The sequence below is a fragment of the Dama dama genome, chromosome 23 (assembly GCF_033118175.1).
Source record: "Dama dama isolate Ldn47 chromosome 23, ASM3311817v1, whole genome shotgun sequence".
In the NCBI taxonomy this organism is placed as follows: Eukaryota; Metazoa; Chordata; class Mammalia; order Artiodactyla; family Cervidae; genus Dama; species Dama dama.
In genome coordinates, this window is record NC_083703.1 from 52471904 (window position 1) to 52490279 (window position 18376).

The window sequence follows — 18376 nt, forward strand, 5'->3', positions numbered from 1 at the left end:
GGAGAGAGAGAGAGAGGGAGTGTGTGTGTGTGTGTGTGTGTGTGTGTGTGTGTGTGTGTGTGTGTAGGGGGGAGGTCTGTAGCTTTGACGCCAACGGGGGAGGCGGGCAGGGAGAGAGAGAGAGAGGGAGTGTGTGTGTGTGTAGGGGGGAGGTCTGTAGCTTTGTGTGTGTGTGTGTGTGTGTGTGTGTGTGTGTGTGTGTGTGTAGGGGGGGAGGTCTGTAGCTTTGACGCCAACGGGGGAGGCGGGCAGGGAGAGAGAAAGAGGGAGTGTGTGTGTGTGTGTGTGTAGGGGGGAGGTCTGTAGCTTTGACACCAACGGGGGAGGCGGGCAGGGAGAGAGAGAGAGGGAGTGTGTGTGTGTTTGTGTGTGTGTGTGTAGGGGGGAGGTCTGTAGCTTTGGTGCCCAGTAGGAGTAGAGCTGGGATAGGGGGTGGGGGCAGAGGATGCTGGAGGCTGCACAAAGGGCAGTGGGCTATGGTGACTGGGCAAACCCTTGAGTGTGGGGAGCCCAAGTCTGCTGCCTCTGGGCTACCCTGTGGAGTCACAGCAGGAAGCAGGGTGTGTGGATTGGAAGCTCAGGACCTGAGAAAGGCTCAGGGTCCACAATACAGACTGCAGGAATGCCTGACCTCTGAGGAAGGGGCTGTGGAGGAAGGCACTCACTACATCAAGGGGGGAGCTAGTGCACAGGAAGACTGGATCCTTGGGGCTCAGCACTGAGGATGAAGGGATAAAAAAACAATGTGTGGGAGTAAACTGAGGGTGGGGGTAGAGGATGAAGGAAAACCCAACACAGAGACTATCTGATGAAGTGATGTCTCTGTGAGTGGCAGGTCCCAGAGGTTTGGGGAGTGCACTGCACATGGTCACAGGTGACAGGCTGAGGGGTAGGCACTGGGTGAAGTGGGCTCCCCTGCCCTTCCCACATAATTGTGCCATGTGAGCCTCAATACACTTCCCTTTGAGCCTGTCGGGTTTATGTCTCTTGATGCCATGTAAGCCCTGAGTAACAGGAAAAGAGAGGTAGATAAGGAGCGATGAGCCATACCCAGTAAGATGAGGGCAAGAAGGGGAACAAAGGGTTGGATAACTCCTGTTTAAAGATGTCTGTTTAGCAGCCAGGGTATATGTTCGCTGCATGGCTTGCTGACCTGAAGGCTTGCCCTCTTCCATGGACTTGAATATGATCACACAGAGGCACCAACAGGTAGTATGCAAAGAGACAGGGTTTCCTTCTGAAGTACAGTGCCCCTCAACAGAAATTCTTGAGATTTTGTCTTTGCTTAATTTATCCACACTTCTTATAAACCTACTAACTTTTGAGTTTATTGTCCCTTGCAGTTCCTTGCTTCCTATAGGAGGCCCAGAGTACATGTACCAACTTATACTACTTACTTCATGCAAGCTTTCAGGTGATCTGTTGTGGCGCCCCTGATCCCTGCAGACATCCTGAATATGTGGGGCAGAACTTGGGTCCCATCTTTTGGGTGAGTCTTTGTTTGCCTGGACTCTGAGGCCCTCTGATCAGCTGCTCTGCTGACCTTTCCTTTTCACACATCTGAGGTTCCAGCATCCCTCAGGCCCAGTTTAAGTCCTACCTACTCCTGGAAGCAAGGCACCACTGATCTCTGAGTATGCCTCCATGGGCCAGGCTGGACTGCCACCTTTCACTTCTGATAGCCCCCAAGGTGCCCCTGGCTCCTCAAGAAATGCCCTGAGGGCTGCAAGGCTTTGTCAACCCTGCACTTAACAGTCATGGCAACTGGTTTCTTCTCCTGTTCCTGTGAGGGGCTGATCATAAGGACAAGAGACCACAGACATGCCCTCCCAGCTCTGCCCTCATCTAAAGACCACATTTCCCAGCGCCCTTTGTAGCTCAGTGTGGGCTTATGACTAGGGTTTAGCCAATGGGGTATGAGTGGAAGTGAAAAGTGCTATTTTTATATAATGTCCTTAAAAATGAAATTGCTTACCCATGCTCTTTTTGCTTCTCCATGGTCGAAAAGTCAGTGACCTCAACTATGAGGATGAGAACAACAGCCTAAGGGTCACTGGGACCATGAGATGGAGGATACTGGGTCTCTAGACTGGGCAGACTGTTACATGAGAAAGAAATGAAATGGATGTTCAAAGTGTGCCTGGAATCTGAGGCCCTCTCTGATCAGCTGCTCTGCTGATATTTCCTCCTTTTTATGCATCCATTTTATTTAACACACTCTGTCTGACAGGTTATGCTCAAACTCAAACTGGGATCTAAGACTTCCACCAATGTTACCTCTGGATCTGAGGCACTTCCACGTAAGAGTTCTGGAAATGAGGACAGAGATGAAAGGAAATGGAAGTTGTTTAACACAATAAATGAGGATATAAACACCTACTCTGGACAAAGTGACATGATCCAGATAGTTCTGCAGCAGAGCACCAAGGACTAGAGAGGTCAAACTGACCCAAAGCCAAAAGCCAAGCCACCCCTCGCCTCCATGCCCCTGCACTTACGGAAAGAGCAAGGACTCAGGCCATCTTCCCTAGGGAGCGAGGCTGGCTAGAACGACTGCACCAAAGATATGCTGGAAGTGGAAGGAGGGTGCTGGCAGCTGCCTAAGAGGTAGAGGAGCTGTGTATGTTGGAAGAAAGACAGGCAGACTGTGCCCTCTCTGCAGCCAGCTAAGACAGATGGGTAACAGTGAGCTAGGAGTGGCGCAGGAGAACCCAGCCCTGGTATGACTGCCCCGGCCCACACAAAGGGAGAGACATTCCTCAGGGAGTCAAAGCTTTTATTACCTGATAATCCCTAGTGTGGTGCCAGAGATACCACTCTGGTCCCTTTACTCCCCATGGTGAGATGTGGGCGGTACGAGAAGGGGGCAAGGGTAGAGATGGGAGAGATTATTTACAGAGCAGGAGGGGACAGTGGTCTGACTGGGGGCACTGGGACAACCAATTTCCTCAAGAGCTCTAATAACTTTGTGCTTTTTTTTCTTAGTTAATGCCTAGCTACCTGGAATGAGTTTTGTGTTTCTTCTTTAGGAAAAGATGTATCGATATAAACCAAAGAACAATCAAGCCCAATTTCCAGGCAGAGGATTTCATGATATCAATCCAAACATCACACTATTTAATTCCCCAATAAAACATTGGAAAAAGGACTATCAGTGCTAACACATTTACATATAAAATCTCCACCTAATAGGTAATAGAAGCCTATGTACCAATTTCTAAAACAGTTGTAAGATATATACACAATTTGGGGTATATTAACAAAACAGAATATTACAAAATATTAAAGGCAATTCTCCTGTCCACGGGGCCTCATCGCCTCTCACTTGAAGTTGGCATAATCTGAGAACGCGTCAATATATTCCTGCACCACCTTGTAGCAGAACTCATACTGTTCCTGCAGAGTGAAAGGTGGGGGAAAAGGCCAGGGTTACTCAAGACAGCAATGTACCTGCAGCTCCTGACAAACCTGTTCTTCAAAAAATGGAAAATTAAGAAGAAATAAGTACTTTAGCATTTCCACCTGAGCCCTGATCTGTCTGCCTGAAGAGTTCTGAGAGCATTCTTTTCTGGGCTGAGTGAAGCCACCTTCTCCAGAAAGCAGAGACTGGAGGTGCAGATGGCGGTTCTAGCCCTTCAGAGGTCAGACATGAGTTCACCTCTCTCCTCATACTCAGTGCTTACTGGTCGTCTAGACTGTCAAGAGAACTGCTGAAAAGGAGCTAAGGAAACGAGGTACTCCTGAGTCTTCCCTACCTCAGACCCATGGAGAAGTGAAGAGCCCTGACGGGCACCTGGGCACCCCCTTCTAGTCTTCACTGAGGCCACCAGCATCTCTTACTGGTACGGGGCTAGGCTATGCCCCCAATGCTCTCCTGCCTCCCAAAGCTTATTCTGTTTTTCTGAGGCACCTTGAGGAAGGATGAGTCTGTGGTTACACAGCCTTCTGTCTACCAGACAGGCCCCTCAGAACAGCCTCCCCCTGAGTTGGCTCTGGCAGAGAGGAGCTGTGGATGGTGTGGTGGCATGGATAAATAGGCAGGGCAGCATACCAGTGTCTGGACCATGTGTGGCCTCTGCAGTCGCAGGCTCTTGACGGTCTGGAAGACATCCAAAATCCCCTCCGCTTTCACCCGTTCCAGGACTGTGCTCAGGGCACAGAAGGTCCCTGTCCGTCCTGCCCCCGCGCTGTAACAAAGAGATACACTTATCACATGTGCGTGGTGCAAGGTAGCTAGAGAATCTGGGGTTAGCCAAGGGAGGGTGACCAAGGGAGAGAGGAGCATGCGACACTGAAAAGTGTGGGCAAGGAAGTGTTTTTCGAGGTCAAGGAATCCTTTTGTCAATCCTAAATTTAAAATTTGTCATGTTTTCATCTCCATTTCTCATATTACTAATAAGAATTAGCATCTTTTCATGTTTACTGTCAAATGGTACTAGCTGATGTACTTTGCCACTTTTTCTTCTTATAAACATTTTTTGGAATGATTTATTTTTGTATGTGTAGTAAGTTAGCACAGTTCAAATTTCAAAAGGTTCAAAACATATAAAGTCTCCTTCCTACGCCATTTCTTCATCCTTTCAGTTTCCTCCTGGGAAACAACCAATGTCATCAAGTCCTTGTGTGTCCTTCCAAAGATAATTTATGCATATACCACACATATTTTTTCTGTCTCCCACTGCTTTCCTCACTAAGCAATAAATCTAGAGGATTATTCCAAACCAGTACATAAACAGATTCCTAATTAATTTTCTGAAGCTCTGTAGTATGGTGTATCAGAGCTTATGGAACCAGTCCCTTATTAATATGTTCAGATCATTTACCAGCTTAAAAAAAATTTTTTTTTTTTGGCTGTGCAGTTTGGCATGTGGGATCTTAGTTCCCTGACAAGGGACTAAACATGTGTCTGCTGCAATGAGGCATGGAGTCTTAACCACTGGACTACCAGGGAAGTCCCTACCATCTTTTACTATTATAAACAGTGCTTCAATTCTTGTAATTACAATTTCATTTTGGCCATCTGAAGAACATTTACTGGGTCATTTCTAGAAGATCCTCTGTTCATTATTCTATCTTCAAAACAAATCTGAAGAAATTTTAAATATATACTTTCTTCCCCTTTAAGAGAGATTCCCTTCCCCCAATTATAAAAACAATACAAACGCATGGTAAAATTTTATTTCTAAAATGCAGGCTCAAACAATGTGCCCCAAACAAAATCCACTCCCTCCCCCATGAGTTCCCATACTATCTTTCTTCTGTCAGTGACACCAGCAACTATACCCAGCCTTGAACCTAGGACACTCCTCTTTTTCACAACTATGTCTTATTCATTTTTCTTCAAACTGTTCTCAAAATAGTTGCCCTTTTCTGTTTTCCTGTGTTTCTTAAGGAGGTAGGCCTTCCCATGTTGCCCAGCTGGTCTTCCCTACTATCGGTCTCCTCTTTGTTCCCCTTCCCCAGCACTATTCCCTGCCCAGTGTCTTAACTTAGGGACTGTTGTTCCCGAGCACTGGAAGTGTTTGAGTTCAAACTCCAAGATCCTCTCTTATCATCTGGGCCTGTCCTGGTCATCAAACTTGATTGCCATGTCTCACCAACATCCCGCTCTTGCCTGGCTTTCATCAGAGTCTGACAGAGGCTCCCATCTTGCCCCTCTGCCTGCCTCTTGTGTCTTTTTCTCTCTTCCCCCTGAGGGCTGGGGTGGGCGTACCTGCAGTGCACGGTGATGGGGTGGTTCCCTGACTGCTGCTGCTGCTTCTGCACGGCTGCAATGATGCTGATCATGCCCTTTCCATCACTGGGGATGCCCACTTCAGGCCAGCCATGAAAGTGGAACTGCCGGATCTGTCGGCTCTTGTTCTCCTTAGGAGGAAGGAGGATCAGAGAGGTAGGTGCAACCCTGCTTTCCCTATGGGAGGAGCCCACCCACCAGGCATCTTACCCTGGTGTTGGTGACCAGGAGGTCTCTGACAGTATAGCTCTCACATTCTTCCTCCTTCTTCAGCTCCACTGTGATGTCTCCATATGACACCAGTCCATCAGAGGGCCAGTACTGGGCACACTTCTCCTGGGGGACAAATGGGAGAGGTGAGAGGCTCAGAATACCATGTATGGTAAAAGCAGGACTGCTCTACAAGCGGACTGCTCCTCTCAATACAGTCCTTCTTATAGGGACACACTTCTTCACCAAGGTATCAAAAACTCAGAGGGTCATTCTATTACTTAACATCACTGTAATTAACTTCTGATCCTCAGCAGGACACCCATATTTAACAACTTAAGCCTACCAATCACTTAAGAGATAATCACTTAATCTTTTGCTGTTACTTATAGTCTAATTTGCAACACTGACAGGATTTATGAAGACTTCTGACCATCAGCTCATAGCTGCATCTAACACTTAATGGCACAGTGGAGGGAGAGGAGGGGTGAATGTCTTTGTTCCAATTTCTTCTCCCCTCCAGCCCCCTTGGGGTGCTGCCACATTTGTAGTTGCTTATATATGTCAGATTGCTAACCCAGAGGAAAGCACCAGCTCTGGTGCTTCAAAGCTCAGTCCAGTGTGCTTCCACCCCTCTCCCCTTTAACTCTCCCATCTGCAGTAGCCCCTTACAATCGCTAGCTCTTGTGTTTCCATTCCTGTTAGCACAGGTGGTTTACCGAGTTGTCTCTACTTGCACCTGGCTCAGTTCCTTCTACTGCACCTTGCACACTGACTGCATCTAGTAGGTTCTCAGTAAGTATCAGGGCTTCCCAGGTGGCGCTAGTGGTAAAGAACACGCCTGCAATGCAGGAATTATAATGAGACACGGGTTAGATCCCTGGGTTGGGAAGAGGCCCTGGAGGAGGGCTGGCAACCCACTCCAGTATTCTTGCATGGAGAATCCTATGGACAGAGGAGCCTAGCGGGCTATAGTCCATAGAGTCGAAAAGAGTTGGACATGACTTAAGTGACTTACTATGTATGCAGTAAGTATCTGGTAAATGACTTTTAATGTCTAGAGAACAAGTCAGGGTATAAATACATAAACAAAATACAGTTATGCTGTCCTTTTTTTAGAGCATTTTAGGGGAGATCCTAGGTACTTCACTGTTGACAATTTAAAGATACTCAGCCATAAATGTACTCTATGCTCTATGTTCACTAGGAAAGATTTGGGAAAATTAAATACAAAAATAAAAACCACCACTAGTTTCTCAGTCCAAATAAAATCAATATTAAAAGTCCAATTTAGTGAGTTTAAAAAATATTTATTTGGCTGCGCTGGATCTTAGTTGTGGCACAAGAGGTCTTTATTTGCAGCATGTGGGATCCAGTTCCCTGACCAGGCCCCCTGCATTGGGAGCTCAGTCTTTTAGCCACTGGACCACCAGGGAAGTCCCTTAATGACTTGTTTTTCATATGTGTGATCATTCATTACCCCCTTTATAAATGACCCTGAGCTCATTTTAAAACACAGGATTATTAAAGTGGTGGATCAAGGAAACACCATAGGAGCAGTGCTTTTCATTATGTGACTAGGAGCCCTGGGGATACCCTGAGAGTCAGAGCTTGGGACCCTCTCTTCAACAGAACAGTTTTAGAAAAGTCAAACCTAATTAAGGTTTTTGAAAAACCAAAACCCCTAATTAAGGCTCACCTTAAACGAGACTATGCTGGTTTTCAGGGATTCATGGGCAGAATGAGTTTTGCTACCACAGTTCCTTTCCAACACTACCTTTACACAGTTTATCAGTCAGAACTAAAGACTGGGCTTTAAAACCATTAGAAACACTAAGATAAAACGGGCTTGACAGCAACAGACTATAGGAACCAGAATCACACTATGACAAGAAGAAATTATTAAGGTTCCATACTTAACAGCCTTCAGATATTTTAGATCTTCTTAGTTTAGGCAAAGAGGCATAACAGAGAAGAAAAGGGGCAGACTGGAAGGACTCCCAGGGATGTACCACTGAACCATCAAGAGTCCCTTCTTTAGGGAGTTCCTTGATGGTCCAGTGGATACAATTCCATGCTCCCACTGCAGGGGGCACAGGTTTGATCCCTGGTTGGGGAACTAAGATTACGCTAGCTTTGTGGCATGGCAAAAAAAAAAAAAGTCTCCTCTTCAAACTATGGACAAGGAGTTGGTCAACAGTGAAAGCATGTAGCCAGAGCAGACTGACTAATGGAAACAATCTGCCATGATTATCTGTGGCAGGCCCGAGAAATCAGATTAGTGCTATTGTAGAGTGAATGTGAAGGTGACACGGCTACTCCAGGGAAGCAGGTATGGTGTGCTGAGAAAAAACAAGCACACTTATGGGGATAGGATTTAAGGGATGATATGAGATAAAGAGAAGGCACGTAAGGTGCTTTTAGATGTTGGACCAATGGCAGGCAATTATCCTACTCAGGCAGGTGAAGGCTTACTGAATTTATCCTCTGTGTGGGCTCCACAACAGAAACAGAAGAATCAGGTGGGGCTTAAGTGGGACTTGACTCCCATGGTGCCTCTCAAGTTGTGGGGAGAGAAATGGCAAAAAGAGCTGTAACAGAATCCAGAGCAGGGGCCAGCAGTGCCAGTACCCACTGTTGCCCAAGGCTAAAATGCCCTGGTGTCCTGCTGAGAATGGAGACATGAGAGCACAGAGTTGGGGAATGCAAGGCTGTGACAAATATGGGACCCTACTCTCAAGGAGTAGAGGCTAAGACTCATCTCAGAACCCAAGCTCCACTCTGCATGTGAGGGCCAACGGGGATGAGGGAAAATGGAAACTAGGAGACCTAAAAGAAGCAATGGAAACAGAGAAGAAGAAGGACCCCATTCAAGTCTTGGGACTGGATACCTCAGGAAAAGTTTCTAAATTTTGTATGCATAGGGAGATTTTCCCTCAAGATAAGGAAGCTCAAAGAGGATTTTAAAACAAGGAATGATATATTTAGATTTATATTTTCAAAAAGATTGCTGGCCTCCATGTGGAAAAGTGACTAAAAGGGGATGGGAATGGGAGCAGGCGGACTGGCTGCCAGGCTACTTGAGTGATGCAGGAGAGAGATGATAGTCTATACTGGTGTGACAGGAGTTACACTGAAGAGAAGTGAATATAATACTCAGCCTATGTCAGGACTCAGCGACAGACTGGTTGTGAAGAGTGAAAAAAGGAGAGGAATAAAGGTAACTCCTAGACTTCTGATATGAGCATCTGGGTGAAAGGTGGTACAATGCACTGAGATGGGTAAGGATAGAATGAACCAGTATGAAGGAAAGGAGGAAACCAAATTTTATCTGGGCCATATGAAGTTTGAGATTCTCAACAGACACCAATGAGAAGATATCACAGAGCTATGTGGTCAACAACTGGAAATGGTGGTGGTTTAGTTGCTAAGTCATGTCCAACTCTTGCAACCCCATGGACTATAGCCCACCAGGCTGCTCTGTCCATAGGATTTTTCTAGGCAAGAGTACTAGAGTGGGTTGCCATTTCCTTCTCCAGGGGATCTTTCCAATCAAGGGATTGAATCCAAACAACTGGGAAGGTGGGGGTAATTGGGCTAGAGACATAGATGTGAGAGTTCCTGGCATATAGATAGTATTTAAAGCCACAGAACTGGATGAGCTCCCCAAGGAATAGTGTGTCAAAAGGAAACAAAAGTGGGTTAAGGCCTCAGTACTGGTCACTCAGAGGAGGAGGAAGTCACAAAGAAATGACAAAGGCGCTGCCAGGCCAGTGAGTACAGGAGTGACATCACGGAGGTCAGGGAGTGTTCTGAGGGGAAGAAGCGTGTGTTGGCATACAAAGGAACAAGACAAGAAAAGAGAAATAACTTTTGGATTGTCAAGATGGTAGTCACTGGTGACCCTGACTGAAGTAGTTCCCAGAGGAGTCAAGCCTAGAAGGGTGAGGAAGCTGAGAAGCTGAAAGATAAGGGTAGATGGATCACCCACATACAAACATTTGCTTCCAAGAACAGAGACAGGAATAGGAACTAAAAAAGGGGCAGCAAGCCAGGTGTTGGAGGCATCACTGGATGAGAGATCAGAAATGAGGAGTAGGTGTTCAAGTCTAGTAGATGACTGCTCGGAAACGGGTTTAATCTAAGATTTACATAGTCAGGTTACGGACTCTAGGTATTGGAATTCCCAAAGAAGTGGAAACAGAGAAGCTTTTCAGTCTTTTCCCCTGCTGTCTTTGTTCACCTTCCTTCCACTATATAGCACTAAGTCTCTTGCTATGGTCAGGCTGACAACAGTGATGGAGATACAGAGCTTTGTGGGCTGGGGTCTGATGCGATCATGTTTTATTGTCTCTCTAGAGAAGTACAATGTGTCCTTGGGTTGAGTTGACCCCATGCAGAAACTGCTAGGACTGCTCTGCTCACTCTGATCATGGTCCAAGCTGCAGCTGATGAGGGAACTCAGGCCAGACTAAACATCTTGGTGGACCATTATTAAAATGGCGGAGAAAAATAAAATAGGGAGAAGAGAATTTTTGGTTTTAATTACTTTGGAATTTTAACACATACAGAATTTACATTTTTGGATCAGTTTTTTCCTCTGGGAATTTAAACTGGGGGTGGGGAGTGGTCTTAAAGGAGACACTCTTCATTGTCTCATTTAGGCTTATTGTGTTAGTATCTCTGGGAGCTACACCTGACAAGACGAATGGGAGGTGGAACAGAAAGTAAAAGTTTCTCTTAGGGGCCAGTGACGCTGGTAAAGAATGCTACTATAACCTGTGCTGATCCATTTCAGAAGCTTGTTTCACTGGCCCTCAGACAGAGCAGAAGGCACAGTGCTAGTGGTGGAGGGGGATGGGCCGCACCACCAAAGACCAGCGTGCGCATGTCCCCTCTCTCCCCACCTCTGCCCATAGGAAACGCTTCCTACCTCTCTGCCCTGTACTCTTACTAGGTCTGCTTCAAGGATGGAAAAGCCTGAAAATCTGACTAGACAGAGTCTGAGCTATTCACTGGGCCACTTTTTATTACGGGGCAGTGACTGAGAATGTGCTCGTCACTCCAGCATTTTCTGCCTACTCTTTGGATCTGACTGCCACAGATCCAGGGGGCAGGAGTGTGGATGGAACTGCATGTAAGTCCCTATTTGCACATTCCATCACAGCTTATCAGAGAGGGCCAGGATACTGCACATCATTCCTGACAATAAAAGAGCTCATCCCCCAACTGGCCTTTGTTATGCAGGTGTACACTTCCCACAAATCTCTCACCTCATCAGTACTGTTATTAATGATAGATAGAGGAAGATGGAAGATCTATTATGTACGTTTGTTGATTAGGTACATGATACAAATCCAGGAAGAAAAAGCACTCAAATTTAAATGATTAAATCTGAAAAAAATCTTGACAAATCAGAACATCAGGGTAAGCAGATATGAAGCCTTTACCAAGGTTAAAAAAAACAAACTGTCCAAGTACAGAATGGGAACGATGTGGTGTGGAACAATTAACATAAAAAATGTGTTTAAATCCCCACTCCCCAGTCCCAGTTCAGTCCAGCAGCATCCCTACGGCAGCTTCCTCTCTGCTTTTGGCTTGCTCATTTCTAACCTGTCCTTCTAACTGCAGCCAGAGGGATTCTAAAAAACTTACAAATCTGAGACTGTCAAGGGTTCTTAAACTGCTTTACAAAATTCAAACTCTTCACTTTGGCTTAGGAGGACCTTCTTCCCAGGGCCCGTGCTGGCCTCTTCTGCTTGTTCTCTCAATTCTGCTCACTGTTAAAGCATCACGAAGCATCCATTTACTGCACTGGCATCCACAGCAGAGAGAGTGTGAACATAATAAGCACTATCTGAACACAGACTGGGCCACTGTAATACTGGGAGAGGTGGGATGGGAAGTGGACAGAGAAAAAGCGACCCCTGAGATTGAACGTCCTTAGCAGAGGCTGCAAGGTTCTGACTCAGGATGGTGTCTGAGATTTCCTAAACTGAATGTGAGCTGGCCGAGAGGCCTCTAAGGTCCCTTTATACTCTGAGTTCACTGACAATTCTAATTTTTAATCGACTCAGGGCTTTTTAAAAAAGATTTCCTTGTTATTGACTGTTAACTTGTAAGTTTCTTGCTTCTGGAAAAAGAAAAAAGCATGTGGCATATAAACAGGTCTATAAACAGGTCAGCAAATATGCTATGGATCTAGCTGTTGGATACATATGAAGAAACCATAGTATTAATTTATTCTCCATATTAAAAAGTAAGTTTCTTGTTTTTATTTCTCAAATTCTATTGTTTTCTTTGGGCAGTCAGCAAAGAGGTGATCCATCTTCCCATCAGTCTTCTAGTTAATTTCTCTGGCTTGGAAGGCTCCTTAAGGGACTTCACACAAGCTCTGATGGAGCTGCAGTCTGACTCTGTATCCCTCATCTTGCTAGCTCTGCTCTGCCCGTGGAGGTGGGGTATAGAGGGTACAAAGCTACGCTTGGGGAGACCATATTTAGAAGAGAAGTGAGAGGTTTGGGAATCGAATGGAAGCTCAGACCAGTTCTGAGAGGAGCTGACTGTTCAGATACCAAGAGGCTGGGCAATGGCTGTTTCATTAATTTAAATCAAAGAAAAAACCTCTGAGCTCCCCCATTGTACCGCCCCCAATCTCGTTTCCCATAGCCCAGGATCTTTTGAACTCACCTGGCCTCTCTCCTCCAGTTCTGTTAGCATCACGATAGAGCAAGATTTCCACTCCCAAATCATTCGCCAGAAGTCCTCAATTGTGTGGAACAGAGGGCCCTGGCTGGCGATGTAGGAGTCCTTCTGCCGGTACCCCTATAAAGGCCAGGTCAATGTGAGATGAGATATGAGTAAGATGGTTTGATCAAGGAGGGGCTAGTAGAGAAGACAGGCCACTGGGCTTGGGAGGGGGCTACCTAGAGGCAAACAAATCCCAGGCAGAGCTCCTCTTTGGTCAAGGACCAAATCTTGGACGGCACACTGGTTTCCTTGTATGAGGGTGACGGAAGTGGGGCTGGGGCTAGGATGGAGAGCAGGAATGGGAAGGCCCAGAGGTTAGTGTTTTTAGCCTTTGGTTTGTGCTGTGAACTTTTCCTTCCAGCTCTTACATTGGTGTTTACCCTCTGGTACCCCACCTTCTACTCTTGGGGGCTCTGACTGATCTAGTACACAGGAAGGGTATCAGTTCTGCATTTGATGACTGACTCAAAGACCATCCTTTCAAGCAGTGGGAAGGTAGCACTGCAAAGCCCAGCTCAATCTCCATGAAGTGCTGGGAGCTCAGGGGACACTGCCACAACTTACATCAATGAAGGATGCGTTCACGTAGTCTGTGTTCTCCTCACCCCTCTTAACTGGAATGATCACTCTGTTGAATTCATCTGCAAGAAGGACAGCAGCTTGTGGCTCCCCAGCATCACCTGTCCTCTCCTCCCTCTCTTTCCATCTATCCCCGCCTCTCCTTAGGCTCTGAGCAGATGTAACTCCAGCTGGGTAACAACATGCCTATTCCTAGCCCAGGAGGCAGAAAACATTGGCCTTCACGCTGTTTGCAAAAGCCACTGAAGAACTGGGAGCAGTAAGAGACAATGCCATCATTCTTGTCTCCAAGCTGATCATTAGCTAGTACAGATGGCTGAAGGGTTAACGGAAAGGGGGATGGGCATTAGGGCTTTGGGGTTGGGAGAGGGCTCTTACATGGAATGATCTGTAAAACCCTATTCTTCTTCATGTTGGCTGGAAGGTTTCCGGTCCGCATCTTGTCGTTCTGGATTTTGATCGATGTTAATTTCTGAATTGGGATGGGGAAGGGAAACATTACTGGTCTCAGTTAACTGAACTTGACAAGATTGTGTCTGTTACTGGACCTGCATCCAGGCCACACTGGTTGCACACTGCTTATCTCATCAGAGCCCTGACCTCCATTTCCACATGCTCTTATCAGAACATTGTTTTTTCAACTTTAGTATCAGTGAATAAGACAAGAACATCTGGGAAACACTGCTTTCCCGGGCAGGCCCTGTGGACCACTCTGGGATTTACTTGGCTTGGCACTCTATAATCCTGGAGCAAGGAATCTAGTGTGCCCTCCCTCTCTGCTGTTCTATTCCCAGAGGCTGTCTTACCTTCTTTAGAAAAACCTTATTAAAATATGTATCTTCCCTTCTCCTGATTCTAAGGTTTCTTCCCAATCTTTGCTACTCAAAAGTGTATCCCATAAACCAGCAGCATCAGCCTCATCTTGTCAAATATGCAGAATCTCAGGCCCCAACTCAGAGTTGCTGAATCAGAGCTCTGATGTAACCTCTTAGTTTTAGGAGTGCTTATGGAAAGTGGTCCTCCCCGTCCCAACCCAGAAATCTCTTGCTTCTGGGAGCACTTTTATTGCTGAGAGTATGACACATCCCATAAGTGTGTTTATTTATTTATTTTTTTCATAAGTGTGTTTAGAACCATTGTCTATTTGAGTACGGCAGGGTCAGCAACCTACGGACTATGAGCCAAGCTGGTCTACTGATTGTAAATGAGGTTTTATGGAAACACTGCCATGTTCATTTGTTTACGTGGTATCTATGGCTGCTTCTGTGCTAAAACAGCAGTGTTAAGTAGTTGTGAATAGACCATATGGCCTGCAAAACCAAAAATATTTATTCTGCAGAAAAAGTTTGCTCCTGCTGTTCATTGTAATTACCTGGGAGGGGGAGCTGGGGGACTTAAAAAAAAAATACCACTGCCTATTTTTGTTTCCTCACCCACTCCCTAAATGCAACCCAAGTGATTCTAACATGAAGGATTGAGAATGACTAGAGTATGAGTAACGGGCCACAGACACACCTCCCTAACTATCCGCATGCCTTGATTTACCATTTGTTGGTAAATTCAAAAGGAGTCAAACATTCTGTATTCCGCAGGTCACACAGATCCTTCATTCTGAAAGAGACAGTTCAGCTCCAACTCACCTTAAACTCCTCCTCTAGTCCATTGTTGCTGGTCCCTGGGATTTTGTTATAAATTTTCTGCAGATGTGTTTCTAGAGAGGTGACTTCCAGTTCTGTATCCCCATATAGGTAATGCTCCAGAAGGGCTTGGTATATGAAGACGTATTGCATCTGATATATGGATGATGCAGAGTTCCTAGTTACACACTGGTGGTGCCGGAGCACTCCCTCCCACACTCCTGTTTCACTTCAGTCCACTTCTTTGATCCCAGCACAGATAAAATGATTTGCTTTTGTCCAAATTCAAGGAAGCAGGACTCAAAATGCCTGAGTCCCTCTAGGGGTGCTTAAATCTGGGAGGGAGAGTCCTACTCTGATGCTTTCCTGGAGAGAAGGACAAATCCAATCCATTCATTCATCCATATCCAGAGCATAGATGGACAGACTGAGGGGCTGTCACATCCCAGTGACACACAAAGTCCATGCCAGCCCCTCTCCCAGTGCTGTGCCCTCTGCACCCCATTCCCTAACCACAGAGTTGATCACACTGCTGCTCCTGGACCTGGCTGAGCTGTGTCACCACTCTGGGGCAATGGCTCTTCCCTCAGGACCTGTTCCACATCCGTAGGGCCTAGTGCAAATGACATCTGCCCACCTTCCTGACTCCCCAAGGCACACCCTTCTCTGTGCTTCGTGTTCTTTTACTATATAATTTATAAGGCCCTTTGTCACACTGTATGATGATCATTTACAATAACCTGGGAGACTGAGTAATCCATGACGTGGGTAGATGTTCTGGTCCTAATATGCCCCCCACCTTTGCTTCACATACAAATCACTCACGTCTGTTTGCACCATCTGGCAGCGCTGTGCCCGGATCCGGCTCACAAAGCCATAAACGTCCACTTTCCGCTCTGTATGCATCATGTCCAGCATGGCATCAATGACGACGAAGGTACCTGTACGTCCTACACCCGCACTGTGGCCAGAGAGCAGGAGTATTACTGGGATGGCTAGGATGCCTTGGGGGAACACAAAAGGAGGTGGCAGCACAGGCTAGAGCTCCTTCTTCAAGCCTTAGATTCTAATTCTGTATGGAGCAGAGCTGGGACTCTCATGGAACCAACAACCCCACTGTATTGTGAACTCCTTACCTCGCGTTATCAGGACGAGGGACACTTAGAATGGTCTGCAGAGTCCACGTATACAAGGCAGCACTCAAATTAGCTTATTGGCTTCATAGCAGTGGTCCCCTCACCCCCAATCTTGGAGGACTGCCCATCCCTCTTTCTTCAAGTGCTTTCCACCTAGCACCAAAACTTGAAGAGTCTCTCTGGCTGCTGCTCTGGGGCCCAGGTAGTTCATCTGCTCTGTGCCAGCCTCCTCAGCCAGGGCTCCTATGCCTTCCCTGCTCTCAGCGTGGGAACAGAATGTGGTATGAGTGGGGAGCCAAGGGTCAGGCCACACTGACCTGCAGTGTACCACGATGGCCCCTGCATACTGAGGGTTACAGGCCTTCACCTTCTTAAGGAACTTGAGCATGCCAATCGGTGTGAAAGGCACCCCAAAATCTGGCCAGCTGGTAAAGTGGAATTGAGTGATGAGGCGTTGTGGCTTTCTGTTGGTCACGTCGCCCACCTGTGAATTGAAGAGATCTTGCGTGTTGGCCCTGATACCCTGGGGTAGGGCAGCACCAGGGGAAGGAGGGTGAGGCTGAAGGGGCCAGGGCAGGCTGTAGCTGTCACTGACAATGGGGAAGTGAAGAGTAATAAACTTTTCAAGAAAATAATTATCCTTCAATTAAAAATAAATAAATTTTAAAAAAATTAAAAAGAAGAAAAGTTTTAACCATGGACAGAGAACCGTCCCATGGGATAGTCAAGGCTGTTACTATTATTCATTCCTATAGACATGGAATGTGAAACTCAGAGAAGTTAAATGATCTGGTTATGGTCCCAGGATTAGTAAAAGGTAAGGTCAGAACTAAAGTGCAGATCTCCTAATTCTTGGTAAGCTTCCTTTTCACAGCAGCACGCTGCCCTCAGCTGAAGGCAATCTTTGCTCAAGCCTCCAGGGTCACTCTGGAGGGTCAGGAGTAGGGCCCATATCCTTGATGTCAGGAGTCTTTGGGTAAGAAAGGAGGAGATGAGTCAAGAACCGAAAAGATTACACTACCTCCTGATGCACCCAGTTTGTACCTAAGATGACCAAACTCCACCTCAGTAATACTTTTTCTCCCAGTCACGAAAATGTTCCTCCCTTGGCTTTGACCAAAAGGGCAAAAAAAAAAAAAAGATAAATCCTGAGAGCCTAGATCTCTGATTTCAGAGTCCAAACATACTGCATACTCAGTGATTCCTGACCACCCTGAGTAAGAGGGGGATGACCCAGCCTGTTCTGCCCTCTTAATGGTCAGCAGATCCTAAATGAGAACCAAGAAAGGAGGCAGCAGACAGTACCTGTTGAATGCAGAACTTGCGCACTGTGTAGTCCACCAGCACGGTCACATCCTCTACTGACACACGGATATTCCCGTAAGTCCAGCAGCCTTGGTCTGGCCAGTACTGGGCACACTTACACTGGAAAGGAACAGACATGCATCCTCCTGACTTCAGGCCTCCCACCCCTAGCAGATGCAAAAGGCCCTAAAGGAAAGGACCACAGAAGCTCAGACTGAAATCCTCAGAAAGCCTTCTGGCCTCTTCTCTCACCTCCATCAGCTGCAGACTTTAACTGTTTCCCTTTTTCCTTTGGCTGTGCCATGCGGCTTGCAGGATCTCAGCTCCCTGACCAGGGACTGAACACAGGCTACAGCAGTGAAAGCCCGGAATCCTAATCACTATGCCGGCAAGAAACTCCCTGTTTTAAGTTCTTCAGTTTCCATCCCATTTAGCACAATCTCTTAACTTAGGCATAGCCCCAGCCATATATTTCCTCACTCTTTCCCATCTCTAGTCTCTCAATTTAGGGCAAATCGGAAGCCATTTTATGTATAAAATCTGTACTTCCACAATATTCCAGGTCATGCTCTAAGGGCAAGTCCACTGATCCCCTGGAAAGAGCAAGCTGCTATGAGGAAGTCACTAGGATGGATTTATACAGACTGTAAACTTGCCATGAGAGGCCCAAGGCCTTCTCTGGGGATTAGGCCTTGAACAGCTCCCAAAAGCCACAGGTAGGGATGGAGGAAACGAACTTAAAGTCCAGCTCTAAAGCTAACCCTCCTAAGCTGATCAACACACCCAACAGCCCAGTGTGGGAATCAGGTTGACTCCGGTGCCATCCTGGAGAGAGACTGTCATGAATTGGGATTCCTCTCTGGGGCCTAATCCAGGACTCAGGATTGGTGCTGGCTGTGGCCCAGTGATGGAGCTCACTAGGCATGGACTTAGCAGTCACAGAAAGAAAAGGGTCAGTCAGAAGGCTTGTCTGAAGGATCAGGTCAGGGGTTCACATTTCCTTGGGCCCAAACAGCTCCCTCTGC

General features: G+C 46.6%; 1 protein-coding gene across 5 annotated transcripts in view; it reads right to left on the reverse strand.

Moving 5' to 3' along the window:
- Window positions 1-2759: 2759 nt before the first annotated feature.
- Window positions 2760-18376, reverse strand: part of PTPRA (protein tyrosine phosphatase receptor type A) — a 164719-nt gene continuing 149102 nt past the window's right edge. For all 5 annotated transcript variants that reach the window (XM_061126740.1, XM_061126739.1, XM_061126738.1 and 2 more), the window contains 11 exons: window positions 17352-17471; window positions 16364-16530; window positions 15736-15871; window positions 14914-15063; window positions 13652-13745; window positions 13259-13335; window positions 12635-12769; window positions 5945-6070; window positions 5714-5865; window positions 4052-4187; window positions 2760-3396 (listed from right to left, as the gene is read on the reverse strand). In XM_061126740.1, the coding sequence (XP_060982723.1) occupies window positions 3322-3396; window positions 4052-4187; window positions 5714-5865; window positions 5945-6070; window positions 12635-12769; window positions 13259-13335; window positions 13652-13745; window positions 14914-15063; window positions 15736-15871; window positions 16364-16530; window positions 17352-17471 (1368 nt within the window). In that variant the 3' untranslated portion in view covers window positions 2760-3321. The remainder of the gene's footprint in view (window positions 3397-4051; window positions 4188-5713; window positions 5866-5944; window positions 6071-12634; window positions 12770-13258; window positions 13336-13651; window positions 13746-14913; window positions 15064-15735; window positions 15872-16363; window positions 16531-17351; window positions 17472-18376) is intronic.